The following is a 21,895-nucleotide window of genomic DNA, read 5'->3' as shown; positions in this document are numbered from 1 at the left end:
TCCAAACTATACATTATATAGTAACTAAGAGTGTGTCTGGACAGATGAGTTTTTATGTATAGTGTGGTTTTATCCTAATTTAATCCTTATCTTTTTTATCCAATAGGTGTATATCTTGTAACCACTCACAGTTTTGTGTGCTGTATTGTCAGAAAGGTGATAATTCTACTTTATGTTTATTATTGAGCTCATAGTGGGTGGTAGTGGTGTACTGGAGACCATTATATTGAAAAGTGTTCCTAATTTTTTTGTCCACTCCATTAACATACATGAGGGGGGCAAAATATTAGGAACACTTTTCAATAAAATGCTCTCCAGTACACCACCACCACCCACTACGAGCTCAATAATAAACATAAAGTAGAATTATCACCTTTCTGACAATGTCAACAAAAACTGAAAATGTTTCAGCTTTGTAAAAGTAAAATTTATGACTGAGCTGTTGTGTTGGATTGCATTAGATTGTACAGGTGTACCTGATGAAGTGGCTGGTGAGTGTATGCTCTACTGACTAAATAAACAAATAACAAGCATGGCAAAAAAAATTTAAAAAAATGCATCAAGCTCATGGGACAGATGGAGTGGTCTCACCCACTTTGTCACAAATATTTTATTATTACTAGTTATGCTTTATCTTTAGCGGCATTTTAATGTTGCAGCTGGTCAAGGTGGAACTACTTTGAACTATTGTACCTTGTATATTTACACTGGCAAATGCTGAAGTAATGCTGAGATTTTTTAGTTAAGTAAAAGTATGTACACATTATAAAAATACTCCACTACAACAAAGTCTTGCGTTCAAATGAAAAAAAGTACAGAGGTATTAATTGCAAAGTACAAAGTACTCATTGGCCCCACTGTGTTTAATAGCTGCAAAAATAAATGCAGTGAAGTAAAAAGTACATTTCCGTTGGAATGTAGTTGAGTTATCACTCAAGTGAAGTAGCCTACATGTACCTAAAAATTGTACTTAAGTTCAGTACATGTAGCACATTGTACTACATGACAATGAATCATATCATAAGCTGAGCAAAGACTGGACCTCATATATCTGACGTAACTTAGCAGACTGTAGCTGCTATAGCGGACGTTGACAAGGTAAAGAGCTGCAGGTGTGCAGGCAGGAAAGGCAGGAATATACTACCGAGTGGGCCTACTGGCGGACCGGAGAACAGCAGGTTTGTAATGGTATAGAGGTCTGGACAAATCCCGGTTGTAGGTGGAATCAGACAAGCTGCTGTTACTGTGTGGTGAAAGGCATTTGAAAGTCCTAAGATGTGAAGTGTTCAGTTTCTGTTCCACTCATGGATGAATAGTAAGAGCTGGATAGGGAGCCGCTGCTCAGCCTTGCAGCCAATTTTTCCCAGTGGCCACTCGCGGAATTGCAACGAAAAATCCCCCTGCGGCCCAAGAAGCATTTCCCTCATAGACCACCATTGTAAAAGAGACGTCTGTAAAACTGTTGACAGGACACGTCGAACTGCAAACAACGTCAGTTATGACTCTTTCTATCATGAAATTTTGATCCATGGAGGTTTTATATTTGTAAAATTTTCCTCGAGCCGACAAAAGCGATTTCAAAATCCGTTACGTCATCATTATGTAAAGTCTATGGACCGAGCAGTAACTCGCGGGCGGGGCCAGCAGGAGAAACACTACTGCGCACATTCAGTGGGCCGCACTACGCGGAAGCAAACCCGGAAACTAGAAACTTTTTTTTGGCGTATGCGCCATGGATGTATTATAAGAGCTTTTATTACACATCCATGGTATGCGCCCATTACACATCCATGTATGCGCCAGGCGAACAATTCCTATAGGACTGATTTTTAGTCCGGTATCCAGCTCTTATAATACATAAATGGTTCCACTCTGCCACCACAGTAATGGCGGCGGCAACTTAGTGGGCCGCTGTCACCACAAATACCTTTAAAATAGTACTCGTGTAAGTACAACGTCCGACTAAATGTACGTAGTTGAGTTAGTTACTTTACAAGTCTGTGGATGTGTAACGTTTAGGCCAACTTATTCTCAAAATGCAATGATATGCTAGTTGTTAGCAAAACAGGTAAGTTAAGATACACTAGCAGTTGCTGTCTTTGTTCAACAATATTAAATGCAGCCACCTGCTCACATTTCACACGGACACTATAGTAAAGACAGCAATGTCAAGAGACAACGTTTGTTCGCTTTTCTGTAGTTTATTTTTGTTTAACATACATAAGTGAAGTGGTTTGGTCAGTGCCTTAACAGTCCTCTGTCCTGCAGGTGTGACTCTTCCCATGCAATGTGTATATTTAGCCTACTTTTTTTCTTTCTTTTAATGCGAATAACTTGTCTTCGTATCAAAAATGAAGAGGAATAACATACTCTGCCATTTAAACCAAATACTGTACAAATGTATTTTCATACTTAAGTAAAATTTACATAACGTGATGTCACTTGAAAAAGATTTTTTTTTTTAAAAAAGGACAGTGCTACATTACTTTTTTCAAAGGTTAATCTCCATTCCACTGAGAAGTAAATCACATTTATTGAGACAAGATTGAGGAGACGAGAAGACAGGGCTCAGTACAAGCTAATGGCTAGTTTAGATAAGCTAATGTTACTTATGTAGCTTTAATTTGATTAGGTGTGTCGAAATTTAGCGTCTCAAAATGATACAACACATGATGGTGAGGCATTAAATTCATGGCTTTGTTGAGTTAATATTAGTTGCTGTATCTGAAATTTCTCAGACCTCATTTCCAAAATGAGGTCACCATAACCTAATCTTATTCACATAGGTATTTCATGTAGGCTATTTCTATATGTAGCCTATTGTTAGCATGTGGTACTGTAATAAGTCAAATTAGTTATTAAAATGAAACTGTAGCCAAGCCACAGAGACAATAACTGTAATAGGATTTTGAAAGTGGTTTTGGATGCCGATAATAAGATGTGTTTATCACAGGTTCATTACATGTTTACGTGGTTTGTTAAAAGAGATCAAGTTGTTCCTCCTCAAGTTCACTTTGAATAATGTCAATGGCAATAGTGACCAAATATGTAGTACAGTTAGACCTGCAAGTGCACGTTATAGCAGGCTTTAGGATATTTCCGGGAAAAATATTATCCTTTGTGCTTGATTTAATTCAGCTTTCTAATGTCATCTAGTAATATTTTCTACATTTTGAACACCACATTTTCAAGTCTTTTTTTTACAAAGACTTCCACAGAACAAACTCAAAAAAGGGCTAGCGCTACAATTGTACCACTGCTACTTTCCTACTGGATCAGTTGTGTGGTGTAAAAATTATTTTTTGGGTTAACACATATGAAATAAACTTGACCAACATCTTCAAGTATTTCATACTCTCTGCCTTCAAGGTTTCGGCACCAAGAGCTTTTGTTGAGGTTAACGGAGCTGGCTCTTCTCAATTTCCAGAGAAAGCCATTGAAGAGACTTGGCATAGATACAAGACAGTTCTCTATGTTAGCAGCAACGTAATTTTGCAAACACATTTGCCTCACTTTTTTGTCACAATGGAGTATCCAAATTAGGCAAGCTTTGATATCAGGGTTGTACCACCCTGTGTTAAAAATGGGTGAGTGAAGTTCCAGAAGTCAGTCGTACCCTTGCTTCTACCCTTGTCCTCGCCTTCTGGCATGGTGGTGTATCCTTGAGCATAAAGATAACCTGTGAAATTCATGCTGGATGCTTTTACAGCACTGATGATTTATTGGACAGCTTGGGGACAGCTTATGACGCACACCAGAGGAGACAAGTGTACATGAAGACAAGCTGCAACAGGTGATTAAGCAATAGACAGACAAATGTGCTGTATGGCTTCAGCCATCTAAAATGAGGAAGACTAATACTGTATAGTCTACTGTAAATCAGCATGCAAGAAAAAGGCTTCAAGCATTAAGAAAACTTTCTTTAAATCTTTTATGTGAAACTCATCCAGACATCCTTGAGTGACCGAAAACTATTGCCCTTTGTATGTGCATTTTGATCTTACTCACTTTAGCTAGTCTAGTATTTATCCAGTGAAAATGGATGACTTACTCAAATAACATCCTGGCAAGGACAGGAGTGTGTGCTCATTCTCCCATGTGAGGTGCACATTCCAATAACTGTCTTCTACTGATGGACATGTACCTAAAGTTTTATTCTCAAGTATAAACCAGATCTGGCTCAGTTTTTCCTAGAACTGATTAGATTAAATTTAAATTGAAATTTGATCTTTTAGGTCAGGTAAAACATTGTAGCTAGTACTGTATGTGTAAAGTCTTGTGTTTTTCTGCAGCGACTGTAGAGCCAGAGCTGGGAAGAAAAAGTGAACAGGGAGGAAGGAAGGTCAGCACCATGGACAGTGGCCTTTCCCACTTTGGCCACAGAGAGGTACACCTTGTCCTAATCCCACTTGAAGTAAAACAGCTTAGACTCAGCCATTACGTTTTCTCCACTACATTTAAAGAAAGTCCCTCTTTACAGTGTATGACTGAACTAGACTAATGAGCTACAAGGTGAACCATGTTAGTCCCTGACTTCTTTTGAGAGGGAATTAAATTCACATTCCATATAGTATGCTGCCAACCTCAACATGTGAATTAACAAAGCTGCATGTGCACACATATTCTGAATATAGAAGTCATAGTTGCACAACATTGTTTTGTTTTTGTATCAGTTTTTGTTTTAACGATCACAAGCTAAGCAAACCCATCTCAAAAACATCACACCATTCCTAACACTGAAGCCATGGTTGAGCAGTTGCTACCGGACGGAAACTCAGAAATTGTTACTTAACATTGCTGTCAACTATGCACATTTGGAGCAATTTGACATCTCAGTGATAAGAAAAACACCTATGATTGGTGGAGCTCTACTTAGGATTGTGGATGTGATATCTCAGGAACAGCTTGAGGGAATTTCTTCAAATTTGGCAAAAACATCCACTTGGAATCAAGGATGAACTAATTAGATTTTGGTGGTCAAAGGTCAAGTTCACTGTGACCTCAAAAAACATGTTTTTGGCCATAACTCAAGAATTCATACGCTAATTATGACGAAGTTCCACACAAATGTTGAACAGGATAAAAAGCTGAAGTGATGACATTTTATATCCAAAAGGTCAAAGGTCAGTTTCACTGTGACATTATAATGTTCTGCAAAAACACTTTTCTGGCCATTATTCAACCCCATAACTCAGGAACAGAAGGGGAGATTGTGACCATATTTCACATTTGGTCAGATACTGAATTGGTGATACTAATCTTGGATGCCCACCTTGAAACTGTGGTGATTGTACAGATCTTCTGTGCTGCCAGGTTGAAGATGTGTGAAGTATCCACGTTTTAGAAGCAGCAACATCCATATCTGAAGCTTTGTCTACTGTCACAGCTACAACTTTGTGTTCTATCAGAATCAACTTTATTGGCCAATCATGTGAACACATGGAAGGAGGAAGGAAAGTACACTCAATACCTTTTATTAAATTCCTTCAAAGTCTTCACTACAAATATTGTATGAGTCTGAACAGACATGGATGTAAACTGCAACTTGACTGGTTGGCGGGGGCATACAACCACGAGGCGGTATTTCTAGTTTAGATGTGGGATACACACACTGGCACATACTCACATACACTACATAATTGTACAAGCTTATGTACAAAAAAACACAAGATTATAGTATCCTATGAAGTTAGTCGGCAGGACTATTTTCCCTAGAAACAAAAATAATTTCTGTAGAAAACCTTTGTGCCCTAAATCAGTTTTTAAGAACTGTACACAGTTGTAAAGGAAGATTATGTTCTGTACCAGCTTGCCCTTTTATTGCTTTGTTATTTAGGTCCTCCCAATCCATCTGTTGCATCTATTGTTGTAACTTATAGGCAACATACTCCACCAAGGTCCATAAACTACAATACAAATCCTCTTGACAGCAACACCTGCTGGACCACAGACAAGTTCTCCATTTAGTTTTTTGGACAGATTTACACACATACACTAAAAGAACTGCCATGGGGAACATAGACAGCACTACAGATTTAGTCAACAAGTGTCATATTTGCACACTGTCTGTTAAACCAGAACATGTATTTACATATATAGTTGCAGATGGAACTGGAAGCCATACTGTATAGGCCTTAACGCCTTAACAGTATGAACACAGTACTAAGGGAAGTTGTACCACCTGTACCTTCTATTAATACAGGCCTAATGCTGACTTTAAGTAAGACTGATTTTAAGTCTTGGACAGGACAGGTATTGGCTATAGTCAAAAAATGTAGATTTGTCCTCAAAGACATAAACAAAATGGTTACTCTCTTGATTTTTCACTTTAAATATAGCTATTTTAAACAGAAGGTTGTGGGTTGTCATCAGGACAGGAGTGTAATCCACCAAAATAGAGCACATAATCAAATAATACTAGTTTTTTCAACAGGTTAACATTGAACTGGAAATGGCATATTTTTATAACTCGCTGATTCCCATGTTGTATGTTCCAAAGGATGTCATACACTTTGGCCCTGATATACCAATACCTTATCAGTGAACCATAGGCTACGTAACAACAGGAAGTTCCTCAGTTCGTCCTCCATACAGTTGACATACATAATATTGACAACAACTTCATGCCAAAATTCTGAGCTCCTTTACTTAGCTCTAATCTATTCCAGGCATTAGCCTTCCGTCAAAGGTCCCATTCCCATTCCCAGCTGTCCACAGTCCTTGTATCTCTGACTTCTGCAATCACATATCACAAGGGAAGGTGTGAGGCACCTTGACTCACTTAAGTTTGAAATCTGAGCCAACTGTGGTTTCAGATGAGGTTGCTATTGTTAGAATGCTTGTTATTTACTGAGGGTCACTTGAGGAGGTGTTGAGTATTGGACCCTGCCTCCATGTGTCCTTCTCTTGTCTTGCCCTTTCTCCTTGCCTCCATTCAGACAGTATAGTAGGTAGTGGTTGGTGTGTTTGCATTCAGATCTGGAAGACTCTCACAGATTAAAAGATTTTCCTACTGGTGAAGCACTGAACATTGCACATAAGAGAGAAACAGAGCAAAAAGGTAGGGTTTGAATTCCAATATATTTAAACAAGTTTTGCAAAATAATGTATTATTAATTGTGTGAAATATTTTATGTAACATATGCACAATCAACAATGTGTGGACATTATGTATGTATCTGCATTTTTTATGAACTCTTAAAACAATGTGTGCAATTGGAATGATATTGTTTGTAATATTACATAAGCTATGTTACTTCTTGAATATGTGAACAGATAGTAAAGAAATATGAAGTTTAAAAAGTTGCGGTGAAAATTTTCGAGAAAAAGTGTCTACAATTATGGTTGCTCTTTTTTTAGAAGATGTTTAGACAAAAGCTTTCCTGTCCAACAATGACCTCTGCTGTCTGTATCTTACTAACAGATTCAGAGTGGTGATATTGTTGTAATTAATTACTATTAAAGATGTCTGCTTTAGTGACAAAAGTTATTATATATTGCATTTTACATTTGTGAACATATCTGAATTTATTCTCACACATCTATTGTAATGCATTTAAATAATTTGCTGTGATGTAGAACTCTCACTTTATCTGTAATTTAAAATTATACTTAATTGAAAGACAGTAGAAGTACCTTTGGTCATAATTTCCTTAACATCTAATGTTTTTTTTTTCTTTTCTGAAAAATCTTAGGCTTTCATTGTGAAACAATAGAAATACTAGGACTGAGGCATCTTCAAGTACCTACCTAGTAACAGGTGAGCCTATAAGAAAATGACTGGCATTTGGTAATTGTATCTGATATTTTATGTTAACAGGTTCATAACAGATCAATAATCAGACAGTTATCTATATCTATATAAATTAATATATCATGATTATAATGTAACATGAAATAAGCTGTGAAGGTTGTGGATTTATACTACAATTACAGTCTTTATTGATGGACAGTGAAGTCACATAGATTTTCATACATACATGACTTGATTTTAACCTCTAACACTTCTCACTATGCTGGGCTCTGCTGTCTGTCCAGAAAACTTAATTTGGTGGAAAAGCCCTCCCACTGTCATCACGGGAAATCATGCTTTGAAAAGACTATTCAAGTTCAGTAGACTTCAACCATTCAGTTTTGGTATGTTGCCAATGTTGCATTATGTTTTATTTAATCCTGTAATTCTGTTAGTTGACAGTTTAATATAAAACCATTGGCATCATTTATGTTCTATACCTCTAAAGTGAAACGTAACATTGTATGGTCTTCTAGTGGTTTAAGTTCTCACCCCACTGCAGTGTTGGAGAAGTGTTTACAACAGTGGTTACAAGCACACACCACACATCAGTGTCGCTGGTTGTGGTCAGAGGTGCAACGCAATACATTATATAAGTATAAGTGATCATTGTCTATTTAGCAATAATTATCTACATACGTACTAGTGGTATGGCAATGTTGATTAATGTACTATACTGGACATGAAGTTCATAAAATGAATACAGTACAGCTAATGACATTTCAAACAGTATAAAACTGTCTTTCTACCATTACACAGTTAAGTCATGAAATGCCACAACTAACATCTAACACAACTTATCATTTTAGTGGACATTTTTTGCTAACTATTATCTGGTATATTGATACACAGACCATAATATACAGTCTGTACTTTATACAAGAATATACTTGATCTGCTTGTATGTCCATCAGTATGTCACTGTATGTACTGTATGTCAAGGGTAATACCAGCATACCAACTCCAATCCACATTATTTTGATTAACCATTTGCACAGAAGAAAATCCATTTTGTTTTAAAAATGCTTGTTGGAGTTCTTTGTGCAGTGATTGTGTGGCTACATTGTTATATTCTATGAACAGGTTATAATTATAGTATTGTATTTACAGACTTGTTACAAACATGTTATAAGATCCCAGTTTATTTTTAAGTGTTACTAGTCTCATAGGGTTTTTTTCAAATGTACTAAGACATGGTAAAGTTAGCAAAAAAAAGCCAAAGCACAGTTTGAGATGCAGATTCATTTTATTCTACTGAACAACTGACATGCTTAGGGAGACACCATCAGTCAGACAAGTGCCTCAGAGACAAGAATTTATTCCATCAGCTTCATTCCTCATCATGTCCTTTCTGAAATAAGAGAAAGAAAAAATGTAAGCAATGAGACACATTTCTTTTCTATTTTTTTTAATGTATTACAATTTGTGAAGCAATGGAACAATCAAAACATTTTGAGGATTCACTGTCACTATTATTATACTGTTGGCATTTGTGAATTATATTATCTGGCTCATCAGCAGTATGGATTCTGATGGGACAAAATGCTGTAGTTTACATGGCATGTTATTATGTATTTCAATCATAATACAATATCCAGGTGACAGCCGCATTAACATTAGGATTAGAGTTTGTCAGTGTTATATTGTGTTCATAACATAAAAATGAAAAAGTTTTTAAAAAATCAAGAACTGACCTTTGACCCCGCATCACGGCTCTTGGCACGTAGCTTGTTGACCTGGCTCTCAGCAATGTCAGCTCTTTCTTCAGCTTCATCAAGCTCGTGTTGAAGCTTACGGAACTTGCCCAGATGAGAATTGGCCTGTTCCTCCTGTTAAAGGTAAATTAAAGAAATACAATTACTCACTGAATGGGGAAAGAAACCTGTCACCTGGCTTTTACTGTATTGAGCAAGAAATGGGCATGGTATGAAATATGCGCACAGGTGCTGTTGGCTTGGACAGCTTTTATGCTTTTTTTTCCTTTAATAGTTTCCCTAAAATACTGAGAGTGCTTACAGCCTCCTCTGCGTTTCTCTTGTAGGATTTGACTTTCAGCTGTAGCTTGTCTACCAGATCTTGCAGACGGGAAAGATTCTTACGATCCTCTTCTGTCTGAAAACAAAAAAAGAACAAAATAATTGCAATTTTGAATAGAAATTACACTCTCAGTGCTCCACCGTTTCTTAAATGAATTGAAACTTACTTGATAGGTCAACTCTTTGATTCGTCTCTCATATTTTCGTACTCCTTTGACAGCTTCGCTGGACTTTCTTTGTTCAAGCTCTACTTCACTTTCCAGTTCTCTGATCTGTTGGAGACAAGTCATAAAGATTGGGCTGGTTATATTAAATGTTTTGGGGTAGACTTTTTGATTATAGTTCTAATATGTTCAATATGTGAAATTATGATGATTTAGTGTTTTTGATTTGATTTTTCATTTGATTTCTCTTATATGATTGATACTCACCCTGGACTCAAGCTTCTGCACTTGCTTCTTGCCTCCCTTCATGGCAATCTGTTCAGCTTCATCCAGACGGTGCTGCAGGTCTTTGATGGTTTGCTCCATGTTCTTCTTCATACGCTCCAGGTGAGCGCTGGTGTCCTGCTCTTTCTTCAGCTCCTCTGCCATCATGGCAGCATCAGTAATGGCCTTCTTGGCCTTCTCTTCAGCATTTCTGCACTCCTGCAATGCGTCTTCTACTTCTGTCTGAAACTGGGCTGTATCAGACTCCAGTTTCTTCTTTTGGTTTAGCAAACTTGTGTTCTGGGTGAATGCAAAATTTTATCAGCGAATTGTTCAGTAAATTGAAAATAATAGAAAAGAACTGTGCCAAATGCAATGACTGCATCTTACCTGTGAGTGCAGTAGCTGCACCCTCTCACTAACATCCAGCAGCTCTTGCTCAGCAAGTTTGCGACCTCTCTCAGTTTGTTCAAGACCAGACCTGAGTTCCTCCACCTCAGCCTGAAGCAGATTGTTGCGTCTCTCAACAATTGCAATGTTTTCCTTCAAATCATCAGTGGCTCGAAGAGAGTCATCAAGCTGGAGCTGGGCATCCTGGAAGAGTGTGGTGTTTAGTATGAAGCAGGTCAAATCAAGTGATGACCTAATACAGTATGTCATAGGTGTTATTTTATTTGAAATAAAATACATACCTTAAGATGTGTATGAACAGATTTAAGTTGTTTCTGGGCCTCGGCTGCCTGCCTGTTGGCCTGGCTTAGTTGGATCTCCATCTCATTGAGGTCTCCTTCCATCTTCTTTTTCAAACGGAGGGCCTCATTCCTGCTGCGAGTCTCTGCCTCAAGAGAGCTCTGAAGAGTATCCACAATTCGCTGTTGGTTTCTCTTTGCTTGCTCCATCTCTTCATCTTTCTCGGCCAGCTTTCGCTCAATATCAGCCTTCACCTGATTGAACTCTAGCTGGGCTCTAAGAATCTTTCCTTCCTCATGTTCCAAAGAGGCCTAGAAAGACAAAAAGAATCTCACATAGATTATTTTTAATGGGATTTTACTTGTTGCAGATTAAGTGCATTAAGGTGCTTGAGGTCCTTCATCAGAAGGCAAAACATACCTCTGCCTCTTCCAGAGCTGTTTGAATGTCAGACTTCTCCTGTTCCAACTGCTTTCGAATCTTCTCAAGCTCATGAATACTCTTTCCACCCTCACCAATTTGTTCAGTGAGGTCAGATATTTCCTCTATGGGTCAAAATGTAACAAACTGTTAATGTATTATCATAAGAAAATAATTCATAGAAGGTTTTTAACAATTAATTTGTCTGACCTTGTAAGTTCTTGTTCTCTCTCTTCATGGTCTCCAGATGCTCGATAGATTCCTCATAGGAGTTCTTCAGTTTGAAGAGCTCAGTGCTCAGAGACCTGGCTTCCTTCTGAGAGCTCTCCAGCTCTGTTTGAGACTCCTCATACTTCTGTTTCCATTCTGCCAAGACCTGAGAAATAGTTCACGTTTTAGATAAATGATTTACCTCATACCTGCAGTAAAATAATAGGTAATGAATGTAAACCTTGTCAAAGTTTCTTTGCTTCTTGTCCAGAGCAGCAGCAGCAGCATTAGACCTCTCCACATCCACCATGAGATCTTCAATCTCATTCTGCAGTCTGTGTTTGGTCTTCTCCAGAGAAGAACATTTAGCATTCACTGCTTCAACCGCCTCCTCAGCCTCCTGCAGACGCTGAGCCAGCTTCTTTCTGGATTATGATGAATTTATTCAGGATTAATTGCTTTTTAATTTTCAGTGTTGTTTGCATTAAAATATATTTTTCTTACTTGGCCTCCTCCAGTTCCTCGGTCCTCTGGATGGCATCAGTTTCATACTTAGTTCTCCACTGAGCCACCTCAGAGTTGGCCTTGGACATGCTGCGCTGCAGTTCAGCCTTGGCCTCCTGCTCCTCCTCATACTGCTCCCTGAGCAGGTCACAGTCATGGCGAGCAGACTGCACTGCATGTGCTAATGCATTCTTGGCCTGAAATGAGAGTATACCTTCCAGCATTTTTATGTACCAATATCTGAACCAAAGAAGTTCTCACTGGTATTTGGATGCTACCTTGACTTCCTCCTCCAGTTGTCTTTTAAGGTCTTCAATTTGTTGAGTGTAGGACTGTTTTCCTCTGGTGAGTTGAGATACCAGGGAATCCTTTTCCTCAAGCTGCCTTGCAAGTTCACCTAATTTTGAGAAAAGAATAAAATGAGTACTTCATGACACACCAAACAAACCCACTTTTCAGATCAAATGCATACCATTCTCAGTCTGAAGCTTTGCCTTCTGCATGGTGAAGTCATTAATGGTACGCTGTCCCTCATCTGCTTTTGTTTTATATTCATTCATTTGGTCTTCCAGAGACCTGGTCATTTTCTCCAAATTATTCTGAAATTGAAAAGCATTAACAATGGCACATAAAGAACTTGAGAGGGGTCACATTTGTTAAAGTCTTACAAAGAAAGTTTTAATAACAAAATCAGTAGACCAACATATAATACATAAAAGTACTTTACCTTAGACTTCACAAGCTGTTCCATATTGGAGACCACATCATCCAGTTCCAGTCTGAGCTCACTCTTCTCCTTCTCCAGTTTCTGCTTGACTCTCTGCAGGTTGTCGATCTGCTCCCCCAGGTCAGCAACAGTGTCAGCTTGTTTCTTCCTCAGTGTAGCAGCAGTGGCTTCATGCTGCAGAGTGGACTCTTCAAGGTCTCTGCGGAGTTTCTGGAACTCAGCCTCCCTCTTCTTGTTCATCTCAATCTGGGCAGCTGTTGCTCCACCAGCCTCCTCCAGCCTCTCGCTGATCTCCTCCAGCTCTCTTGCCAAGTCTGCTCTCTGCTTTTCCACCTTAGCTCTGGCAGCTCGCTCTGCCTCAAGCTCTTCCTCTAGCTCCTCGATGCGGGCCTAGACCAAAATTAAAGTAAAACTTTATTGTTGCTCTAAATTGTGGTCTTAAAATGTTATATTCATGCAATAGCTTACTCAATTTACTTAATCCCATTTAAATTATTACCTGCAACTCCTTCAATTTTTTCTGGAGCTGTGCATTCATCGACTGTTCATCCTCTAGTTTGCCATTGGTTTGGCTAATTTCAAAATCTTTCCTGTGGATAAAAAAAACGTAAAAATGTACCCGCTGACAAATAGTTAAAATCTGATTGTGTTTTTAAAAGTGTACTTTTCATATTACTTTTTCAGCTTCTCTTCAAGTTGCTGCTTGTCATTTTCGAGGTCCATGATACTCTCTTGGGATAACTTCAGGTCTCCTTCAAGCTTCCGCTTTGCTCTCTCAAGGTCCATACGCACTTTCTTCTCTTGCTCTAGGGAACCTTCAAGCTGTGGGTGGTCATAAATAATTTTATTTTTCAAATGTCATTTACCTTTTGTTACATGCATATCCACCTGATTTTGTAAATTCTTACATCATCCACTTGCTGCTCCAGCTTAGCCTTAGCCTTGGTCAGAGTGTTGACTTTGTCTTCTTCACTCTGCAGGTCATCTAGCGTTTGCTGATGAGCCTCCTGTAAGGCTTTCTTTTCCTTGGTCAACTTGGCAATTATTTCCTCCAAAGCAGCCATTTCCTCAGTCAGGTTTTTTACCTATTGCCAGAAGACATTTTTATCAAAGACTTAAACATGGATGTTATTTGGGACACACAGAGTCATTTTAAGTGTTTTGCAGTACCTTGTTTTCAGTGGCATGCTTCTCTTTTTCCACTTTAGCCAGAGTCAACTCTAAGTCATCTATGTCTTTCTTCAGCTCAGAGCACTCATCCTCCAGCTTCCTCTTCTTAGCAGTGAGTTCAGCATTCATCTCCTCTTCATCCTCCATTCTTTCTGTCAGCTCTTTGAGTTTTGCCTCTAGCTGAATCTTGCTCTTGATCAGGCCCTCGCATCTTTCTTCTGCGTCACACAGATTATCTTGTTCCTGTTATTAAAAACATAAAGCATGCCATACAGTAAAGCAGTCTTATAATATTAGTAATATTTATTGCAATGCTGAAAGGTACAGTTTGAAACATACAGTTTGAACTTGGAGCTGCAGGTCATTCTTCTCTTGGAGAAGAGAGACCATTTTCTCCTCTAGTTCCTTCCTACGAGCTTCAGACTTTGCATAAGCTTCTTTCAACTTCAGGAATTCTTCCTTCATGTTGGCCATCTCCTTCTCAGTCTCTGCTGTTTTCAGCAGAGGTTTGATCTTGAAGTACATCTTCATCCAGGGCCAATTTTTGACCCCCATGAAGGCACGGACGTTCCACTGGATCACAAGTAGTGCATCCCTGTTGATAACAGATTATCATTGTCTTTAAGTCTTTTCCAGCAGTGAAGATCCAATTTTAACCTGATTGCAACAAATATCCTCCTCAATACACCCTAAAACAATTCTCTACCTTCACAATAGTCTCCTGTTCTTGATGTTTATTGCAATGACAGTAATTTACATTTACATTTTTTTATTTGGCAGACATTTTTATCCAAATCCACCTACAAGCGAGGCATTAGATGACAGTGACTCTAAAAGAGCTGCGGTACAAATTCTCAAGTAGATGACTAGGTACAAGTGCAATGAGAAAGTGCACTGGACAGAAGTGATTGTTTTTTGTTTTATTTTGTTAATAATTAAAATAAGAAATGACTGGAAGTAGACAAGTGCATAAGAAACAACAAGAAAGTAGCGCAACAGTCAACAAAGTGCTTAAGGTTTAAGGGGCTCAGTCAAACTGTTTGGTTTGTGTACTGAAGGTAGAGTACATGTGAATTTTGAGGTACTACTTTTTGTCAAGGGTTTTTGTTGAGAAGGTCTGGTCCTGCTGTGAGCTCTTACCTGCGTTCAACAATCTTCTGGAATTCAATTCTTGCTAGAAGGCCTCGTGACCGAGCTTGGATGCCAGTGATGATTAGAGCTAATCGGTCATCTCGCATCTCCTCTAGCTGACCCAGAAGTCCAGCTTTGAAGAACACCTTTTTTTATAGGGGCAGATTTGATAGTCAGTAATTATATACAGTATCTGTTATACATATTGCATATTCTCTTAACCAACACTGAAAACACTCACCTTGGTGTGCCCCAGTTTGTACTGCTCATGGTCAATATCCAGAGAACCCAACAGTTTCTCAGCAGCCTTCTTGTTGTCGATGAACTGTCCCTCAGGAATGGCATTAGGATTCAAAATACGGTATCTTTGACAAAAATACAACAGATGAAATGTTTTGCATGTTGTGAAAATATCTTATAAAACACCTCAACAATTCTGACATTACAATAACTTCAGTGCATTTGTAGTTTTAAATGTAGATTTGTTCATCAGATGCAAACCTCTGTTTGAAATCTCCATAGAGGATTCTGTTGGGGAAGCCCTTTCTGCAAATCCTGATGCCTTCCAGCACACCGTTACAGCGCAGCTGGTGCATCACCAGAGGGTTCTCCATGGCCCCAGGAGTCTTGGTCTCATTGGGGATGATGCAGCGCACAAAGTGAGGGTGAGTAGACCTCAAGTTGGTCATCAGCTTGTTCAGATTCTCCTGCAAGTTTTGAACACATACCTTTTTTCATTTTCATTTTCTTTTTTTTTTAAAATTACATTGTTTATCAGAACTCAGTAATTATCTTTGTTTATATCCTGGGGAAAGTATGTTGTACACAGTACTGTTGGTAAATTATTGACCGGAAGAACATTTTTAGACCCTCTTTTCATCTTTGCTGTATTCCAATAGCCTTGCAATTACATGTGATGTTGGTATTATTATAGTGCTTCTAGCATAGATCCATAACCACTGTTGAAAATGTGAATTTTAAAAGAACATAGAAATCTCACCCTGTGCAAAGCTGATACAGTTTGGAAGGAGGAGCCTTTCTTCTTGGCACCTTTGCCCTTCCCACCACCGTCCTGAGCTAAATAAAAATCACTCTGTCAAATATAATCCACAGAAAACTGTACAAAAACTGTACAGTAATTTAATCTATATCAAGATGTTAATCATGATATTATTGTTGTATTACTTGAAGTTTTAATTGATTTGCACAATGTTTTACTATTATCAATGTCAACATACCTGACTCAGCTCCTGCATACCCGGCAAAAAGGTTGGCTAAAAGCTTGAGATTAGACTTCTGGAAAAGACCGACAACAGTCTCATTCAGAGGATCCTTGTTCTTCACCAGCCAGTTGTTGATATTATAATCAACAGTTCCAGCATAATGAACGAGGGAGAAATGAGCCTCTGGTTTCCCTTTGACAATTCTAGGCTTCTGGAAGTTGTTGGATTTTCCCAGGTGGTTGTCATAGAGTTTAGCTTTAAAGGTAGCATCACTGGCTTTGGGGAACATGCACTCCTCTTCAAGGATGGACATGATACCCATGGGCTGAGGAGAATACAATGAAAAAAGTAATATATTTTCTCTTCTTTGTAAGACAAGCAAAATAAATAGATATTAGGTTTCAGGAAAAACCTACAGAAATAACTATAGAAATACCTGGGTAATGTAACATAATGATAATTTTCTGATTTGCCCAAATAAATCCAAAAACTCACCTTTTCAATCAGATCAATACAGGCCTGCAAGTCCATACCAAAATCTATGAAAACCCATTCAATGCCCTCTTTCTTGTACTCTTCCTGCTCCAGTACAAACATGTGGTGGTTGAAAAACTGTTGCAGTTTTTCATTGGTGAAGTTGATGCACAGCTGCTCAAAGGTGTTGAACTGTAATAATATGGATAGTATAAAAATTAGCTCAGGCATAAAAATGCAAAGCAAAGCAAAAATATTAATTAAGTTCACAAGCTTTGCATTTTCCATTCCAAACTCACATCAAAGATCTCAAATCCAGCGATGTCCAGTACACCAATGAAATACTGGCGAGGCTGCTTGGTGTCCAGGGATTGGTTAATACGGACTACCATCCACAGAAACATCTTCTCATACACTGACTTAGACAGTGCACCAATAGCATAGTAGACCTAACAAGGAAATGCATAAAAATGACCTGACTAAACCTTTCAGGACTTTATTTTGGAATTGAACTAAAAAGTCATGCTGTATACTCTTACCTGAGCAACATTTTGTCCCTTGGTGACCCACTCATTTCCTACTTTGACTCTTGGATGACAGAGACCTTTGATGAGGTCAGCAGAGTTCAGGCCCATCAGATAAGCTACTTTGTCAGCATCTGAGGAAGTGAGGATATACATGAGTCATATAAACAAAAAATGTCTCTGCTCTCAGCTTTTTTCTGTCAGGGTGCAACATGACACGCTTTACTTTGCTCTCAGGTTTTAATTTGGAACTTGTTGTGACCATTGAAATGATTTTGGGCAAACTTTGTGAATAATACAGGATTTGATTGACGTGGATAAGCTCTTTTTGGTACAGTCTCAGTTTATGACTTGCAATGGCTCCAAGGGATTATTTTTTACATTAAAATCTTGCTTAGTGCAGCTGTAAAACAGGTTCAGATTCAGTTGGTGTAGGGGCTCAGCTGTCACGTGGTGTGCAAGAGTCTGAATTGCGCGGACACAGCTGCTCTCATGATGTCAATCTCATTCATTTGTATTTGTATATATCTTTAGTCTCAATGTAGCAAATGCAAAATGTCAAACAAAACCCTTAATACCAAAAGCAAGAACTGAAAAAAATCCTTGCTCCGTTGTAACTATGTGATATAGTATACTGATATGTAAAAACACAGATGGTTGAAATTTTTATCTGATCAAATTATTATTAAATAATAATTATAATAATGCACTTCCACATATTATATAACTCTTATATATAACTCTCTCACCTTCAGTGCCATCAGCCTCTGCCTGCTCTTCTCGCTGCTTCTGCTTAAACTTCATGTTACCATAATGCATGATGGCGCCAGTCAACTTGTAAATACTGTTCTTCTCTTCCTGAGTGAAGCCCAGCACATCGAAGGCATCCTGAATGAAATCAAAAAATGTAATTCTGGTATTTCCTTATTTTGTTATAAATTGATGTATGGCTAAAACTTGTTTGCTGTTGTGAATCGAAGGTTCAGCTCACATCAGTGGCCATCAGCTCTTCAGAATCATTGATTGAGGTCACTGTTGTCTCTCCTTGAGAGATGAAAGCGTAGTCGTAGGGATTGTTGGTGATAAGCAGCATTTCTAAAAGGATATTTCACAAAAAGATAAATATTTATTTTGTATTACAATACATTATACTCTAATAACCATATATCATATGTACTGTATATTGCACACTTACCCAGAAGTTCAGGCTTTTGCTGAGACAAGATCTGGTAGAAAATGTGGTAGTCCCTCTCAGCTTTGAGTTGATAAGTCACACGGGACTTTTCCAGAAGGTCTGTTAGAGATGTAATATATGTTAGGTTATTATGTTCCAGCATGGGACTATTTGCTGTATAGGTGTAGGTTTAGCTACAATTACGAAACAAAATTGTTGGCGCTTCTGCAATTTAATGTCGAACATTTTGTTTTACATAGGTGGCACATTGACTCAGTGGTTACAACAATAATCTCCTGTGTTTTGCAAAGGCCTCTCTGTATTGAGTCTGTTTGTTCTCCCTGTATCTGTGTGGGTTTCTTGGGTCGCTCAGATTTCCTACCACAGTCCAAAGACATGTCGGTGAGGAAAACTGGCGACTCACAATTTCCTACCAGTTTGAGTGTAAATTTGTGTGTTTGCTCAATATGTGTGTTAGCCCTCTGGGAGACTGGCATCTCATCCACGATTTACCCTGCCTCTCATGCTGAGATTGGCTCCAGCACCACACAACCCTACAAAGGATAAATGGCTTTGAAATTGGGTGTGTGGATGGATTTAGCCTTACTTACAAGTCTCAATATCAGCAGAGGCCAGCTTTCCTCGGTTGTCAAAATGAATTCTGATGAATTTACCCTGAGAGGAAAAGTAGTGTTCATTTATATTTCTAATATGAAAAAATGAACTCCCAGTCAATTAATGATAATCAAGTAGCCTCACTGCAGTCACACAGATACTCACAAATCTGGAGGAGTTGTCATTCCTGATGGTCTTTGCATTACCAAAGGCCTCCAGAGCGGGGTTAGCCTGAATGATTTGATCCTCCAGGGTGCCCTGTTTTTTAAACAAAGACACAACTTCAGGTTTAGTGTCAATTCTGGGAAAGCTTTTAAAAATATTGTCTGACTTGCCATTGATATTTTGGTTGTATAATATAATACAAACCTTCTTTTCAGAAGCTGCATCTTTTTTCCCACCTGGGACAGCAGCAATGCTGGCAAAGTACTGAATGACACGCTTGGTGTTGACAGTCTTTCCAGCACCAGATTCTCCGCTGAGTAGAGGAGATATAAAAAGTCTTAGTTCAAGACTTTTAAGCCTTATATATTGAAGAGATTTTTATTGGCTATGTAACTTACGTGATAAGGATTGACTGGTTTTCTCTGTCTGTCGAGAGAAATGATCAAAATATCAGTAACAGATGACATGACTTCACAATTGAACATTAAAAAAATGAAGGCTAAAATAGATTATGTACCTGCCAACATGTACTGGTAGGCATTGTCAGAGATGGAGAAGATATGAGGAGGAGCTTCACTCCTCTTCTTTCCTCTGTAGGCAACAACCACCTCTTGGTTGTAGACTGGCAGCCACTTGTAGGGGTTGACAGTCACACAGAACAGCCCAGAGTAGGTCTGCCATATTAAGAGAGGGATAGAGGATAATGGTTTCAGATGCTGAGATGTCTATCAACGAAGCAAAGTTACACATTAGTAAATTGTCTTACGTAGATCATCCATGCTGCGTAACGTTCTTTGAGGTTAAATAGCACAGCTGGCTCATGGAGGAAGGTGAACATCGCCATGTCTTCAATTTTATCAAACTTTGGTGGATTCTGAGGGTGTACATCACACTCCTTCACTGTGACAGTCTGTGGGAAAAGATAACACATTTCTTAAAGGTCAAGACTTGTGTTCAGCATACATTTGAACTAAATTCATATGACGTACATACCTTTCCAAACTCAGTGTTAGCAGTGACTTTGTCACCATCACGACTACTGATGGTTGCTTTGACGTACTCAACCTCAGGGTCAGGAACAAAGCACTCCCTCTTCATGTCAAATGGACGAGTTTGGGCTTCTAGACGCTCCTTATCTGACTTCCTAAGAAAAGGAGCCGCAGGCCCAAACTCCGCCATGGCTGCATCACCCATTTTTAAACCTGTTAAGAATTTTAAAAATCTTTGACGGTCTGTGATTTTGTTTGTACACAAAGGTATGTCCTAGTGATTAATCATATAAGGCCCAATAAAACACACACAACATAAGGGTTAGGAAAACAGACATACTGTTAGTTTAAGAATAAATTGTATAAATAAATACCAAATAAATAAGACATAATAAACCTTGAAAACACAAGTTTTCTATATCCCTATACAAGAACAGATAAGACAAATAATATTATATTATTAGAATATTTACAAAATTGTGTATGTAATTATTTAAAACCTTTAACCTTTTACATGATGTCTTCAAGTAGAAATGCAGAACTAAGCTTAAATTCATGTATCACCAACATTACAGCCACTAAGTAACAAGTGACAGAGTAACAGACACATGCAGAGGTCCTTTACATTGGATAAATTTGGATGTCTCAGACCTTATGATTTTCAATATCAAACATAACTGCAACCCCAAAAAGGCAGAATCATAACAATTAATTGAGAAGCAAAATACTTTAAAAATAATTGGGTGAACTGTTGTTTTACTGCAGTATGAAAGAATATCACACTGTTACATAAATGCAGTTGTGAATTTTACCTGAGGGGTTTTGCCTCACAGGAAATGAAGATCTGTGCTATTCATATTAAGTAGACAGAAGCAAACCAAATGTCACATTACATCATTGTAAGTTAAGATAAAGCAAGCTTGGCAAGTAAAGAACACAAAGTACAGTAACAGAAATAATCTTCATCACCATAATACATCACTAACCTCTTACAAAAAAATAGTTAACAGCAGAAATTGTACAGCTGAAAGTAATTTCAACATCTCAAGTGAACATTGTCGAACACCGACACACACTTAGGACACGACAGTTGGGTATTTTTCTTACCTTTGACTGTCAACCTCTGTCAAGTGAAATGATGGATCCAGTAGCTGACACCAGGCTTCCTCTCCATTAATAAAGGTTGATACTCAACCAAATATGGGGATGAATATCAGAGAAATGGCATCCAGGTTACATATCACAAAAAGCATTCTCCAAATTGGGTAGAGCCTAGTGCTGCTATTTGTTGCTCTCACTTTGTGGACAACAGAGTAGCTGGACATGACAAAGAAAGGGGATGGCAGGAGGTGGGGGAGCAAGGACAGGCTACAGTCTATCAAGTAATTCTCCTCTGTCCCACTAAGTTATATGAAGTTGTTCTGGAATAATAGTCATCAGTCGGGATGGATGATAAAAATTAAGCACATTTTAAGATGAAAATCAAATTAGTTATTGTTTCTGTGTTGTTTGATTATTCTACATATATGGAAACAATTGTAATAAAAGGAGTAATATCAAATCAGTGCTTATGTAATTATTTCCCATTTATACAGTATGTACTGTATGTCGGGGAATCAACAC

At 38.3% G+C, this 21,895-nt stretch overlaps 1 protein-coding gene and 1 long non-coding RNA gene across 3 annotated transcripts; one reads left to right on the top strand and one right to left on the bottom strand.

Annotated features, from left to right (window-relative positions):
- The first annotated feature begins 3,446 nt into the window (after positions 1 to 3,446).
- LOC122994346 lies at positions 3,447 to 7,759 on the top strand. The gene is made up of 3 exons (XR_006406572.1): positions 3,447 to 3,793; positions 4,293 to 4,387; positions 7,695 to 7,759. It is a non-coding gene; the product is annotated as an uncharacterized LOC122994346 (long non-coding RNA).
- A 1,260-nt stretch (positions 7,760 to 9,019) lies between these two features.
- LOC122994334 (myosin-7-like) lies at positions 9,020 to 20,485 on the bottom strand. 2 transcript variants are annotated; one of them, XM_044368959.1, is made up of 37 exons: positions 20,277 to 20,485; positions 20,050 to 20,193; positions 19,801 to 19,957; positions 19,682 to 19,709; positions 19,488 to 19,596; positions 19,284 to 19,376; positions 19,115 to 19,178; positions 18,525 to 18,623; positions 18,321 to 18,424; positions 18,079 to 18,217; positions 17,345 to 17,463; positions 17,105 to 17,254; positions 16,827 to 16,997; positions 16,347 to 16,656; positions 16,109 to 16,185; positions 15,610 to 15,815; positions 15,350 to 15,473; positions 15,118 to 15,254; positions 14,317 to 14,572; positions 13,978 to 14,220; positions 13,716 to 13,892; positions 13,484 to 13,629; positions 13,307 to 13,397; positions 12,808 to 13,197; positions 12,553 to 12,679; positions 12,359 to 12,477; positions 12,081 to 12,277; positions 11,818 to 12,001; positions 11,577 to 11,742; positions 11,367 to 11,491; positions 10,949 to 11,257; positions 10,647 to 10,850; positions 10,260 to 10,556; positions 9,996 to 10,100; positions 9,809 to 9,904; positions 9,487 to 9,621; positions 9,020 to 9,143 (listed from the first exon to the last, which is right to left on the bottom strand). In XM_044368959.1, the coding sequence occupies exons 1-37, from the start codon at positions 20,475 to 20,477 to the stop codon at positions 9,123 to 9,125; spliced, it is 5,820 nt and encodes a 1,939-aa protein (XP_044224894.1). In that variant the 5' UTR covers positions 20,478 to 20,485; the 3' UTR covers positions 9,020 to 9,122. The 2 variants fall into 2 exon arrangements, with proteins under 2 accessions (XP_044224894.1, XP_044224893.1); XM_044368958.1 differs by having other exon boundaries at positions 19,284 to 19,596.
- Between the last annotated feature and the right edge of the window lie 1,410 nt (positions 20,486 to 21,895).

This window comes from Thunnus albacares, chromosome 12 (assembly GCF_914725855.1).
Source record: "Thunnus albacares chromosome 12, fThuAlb1.1, whole genome shotgun sequence".
Lineage (NCBI taxonomy): Eukaryota > Metazoa > Chordata > Actinopteri > Scombriformes > Scombridae > Thunnus > Thunnus albacares.
Note: the sequence above shows the minus strand (reverse complement) of the source record. Positions and strands in the feature narration are given on the sequence as shown.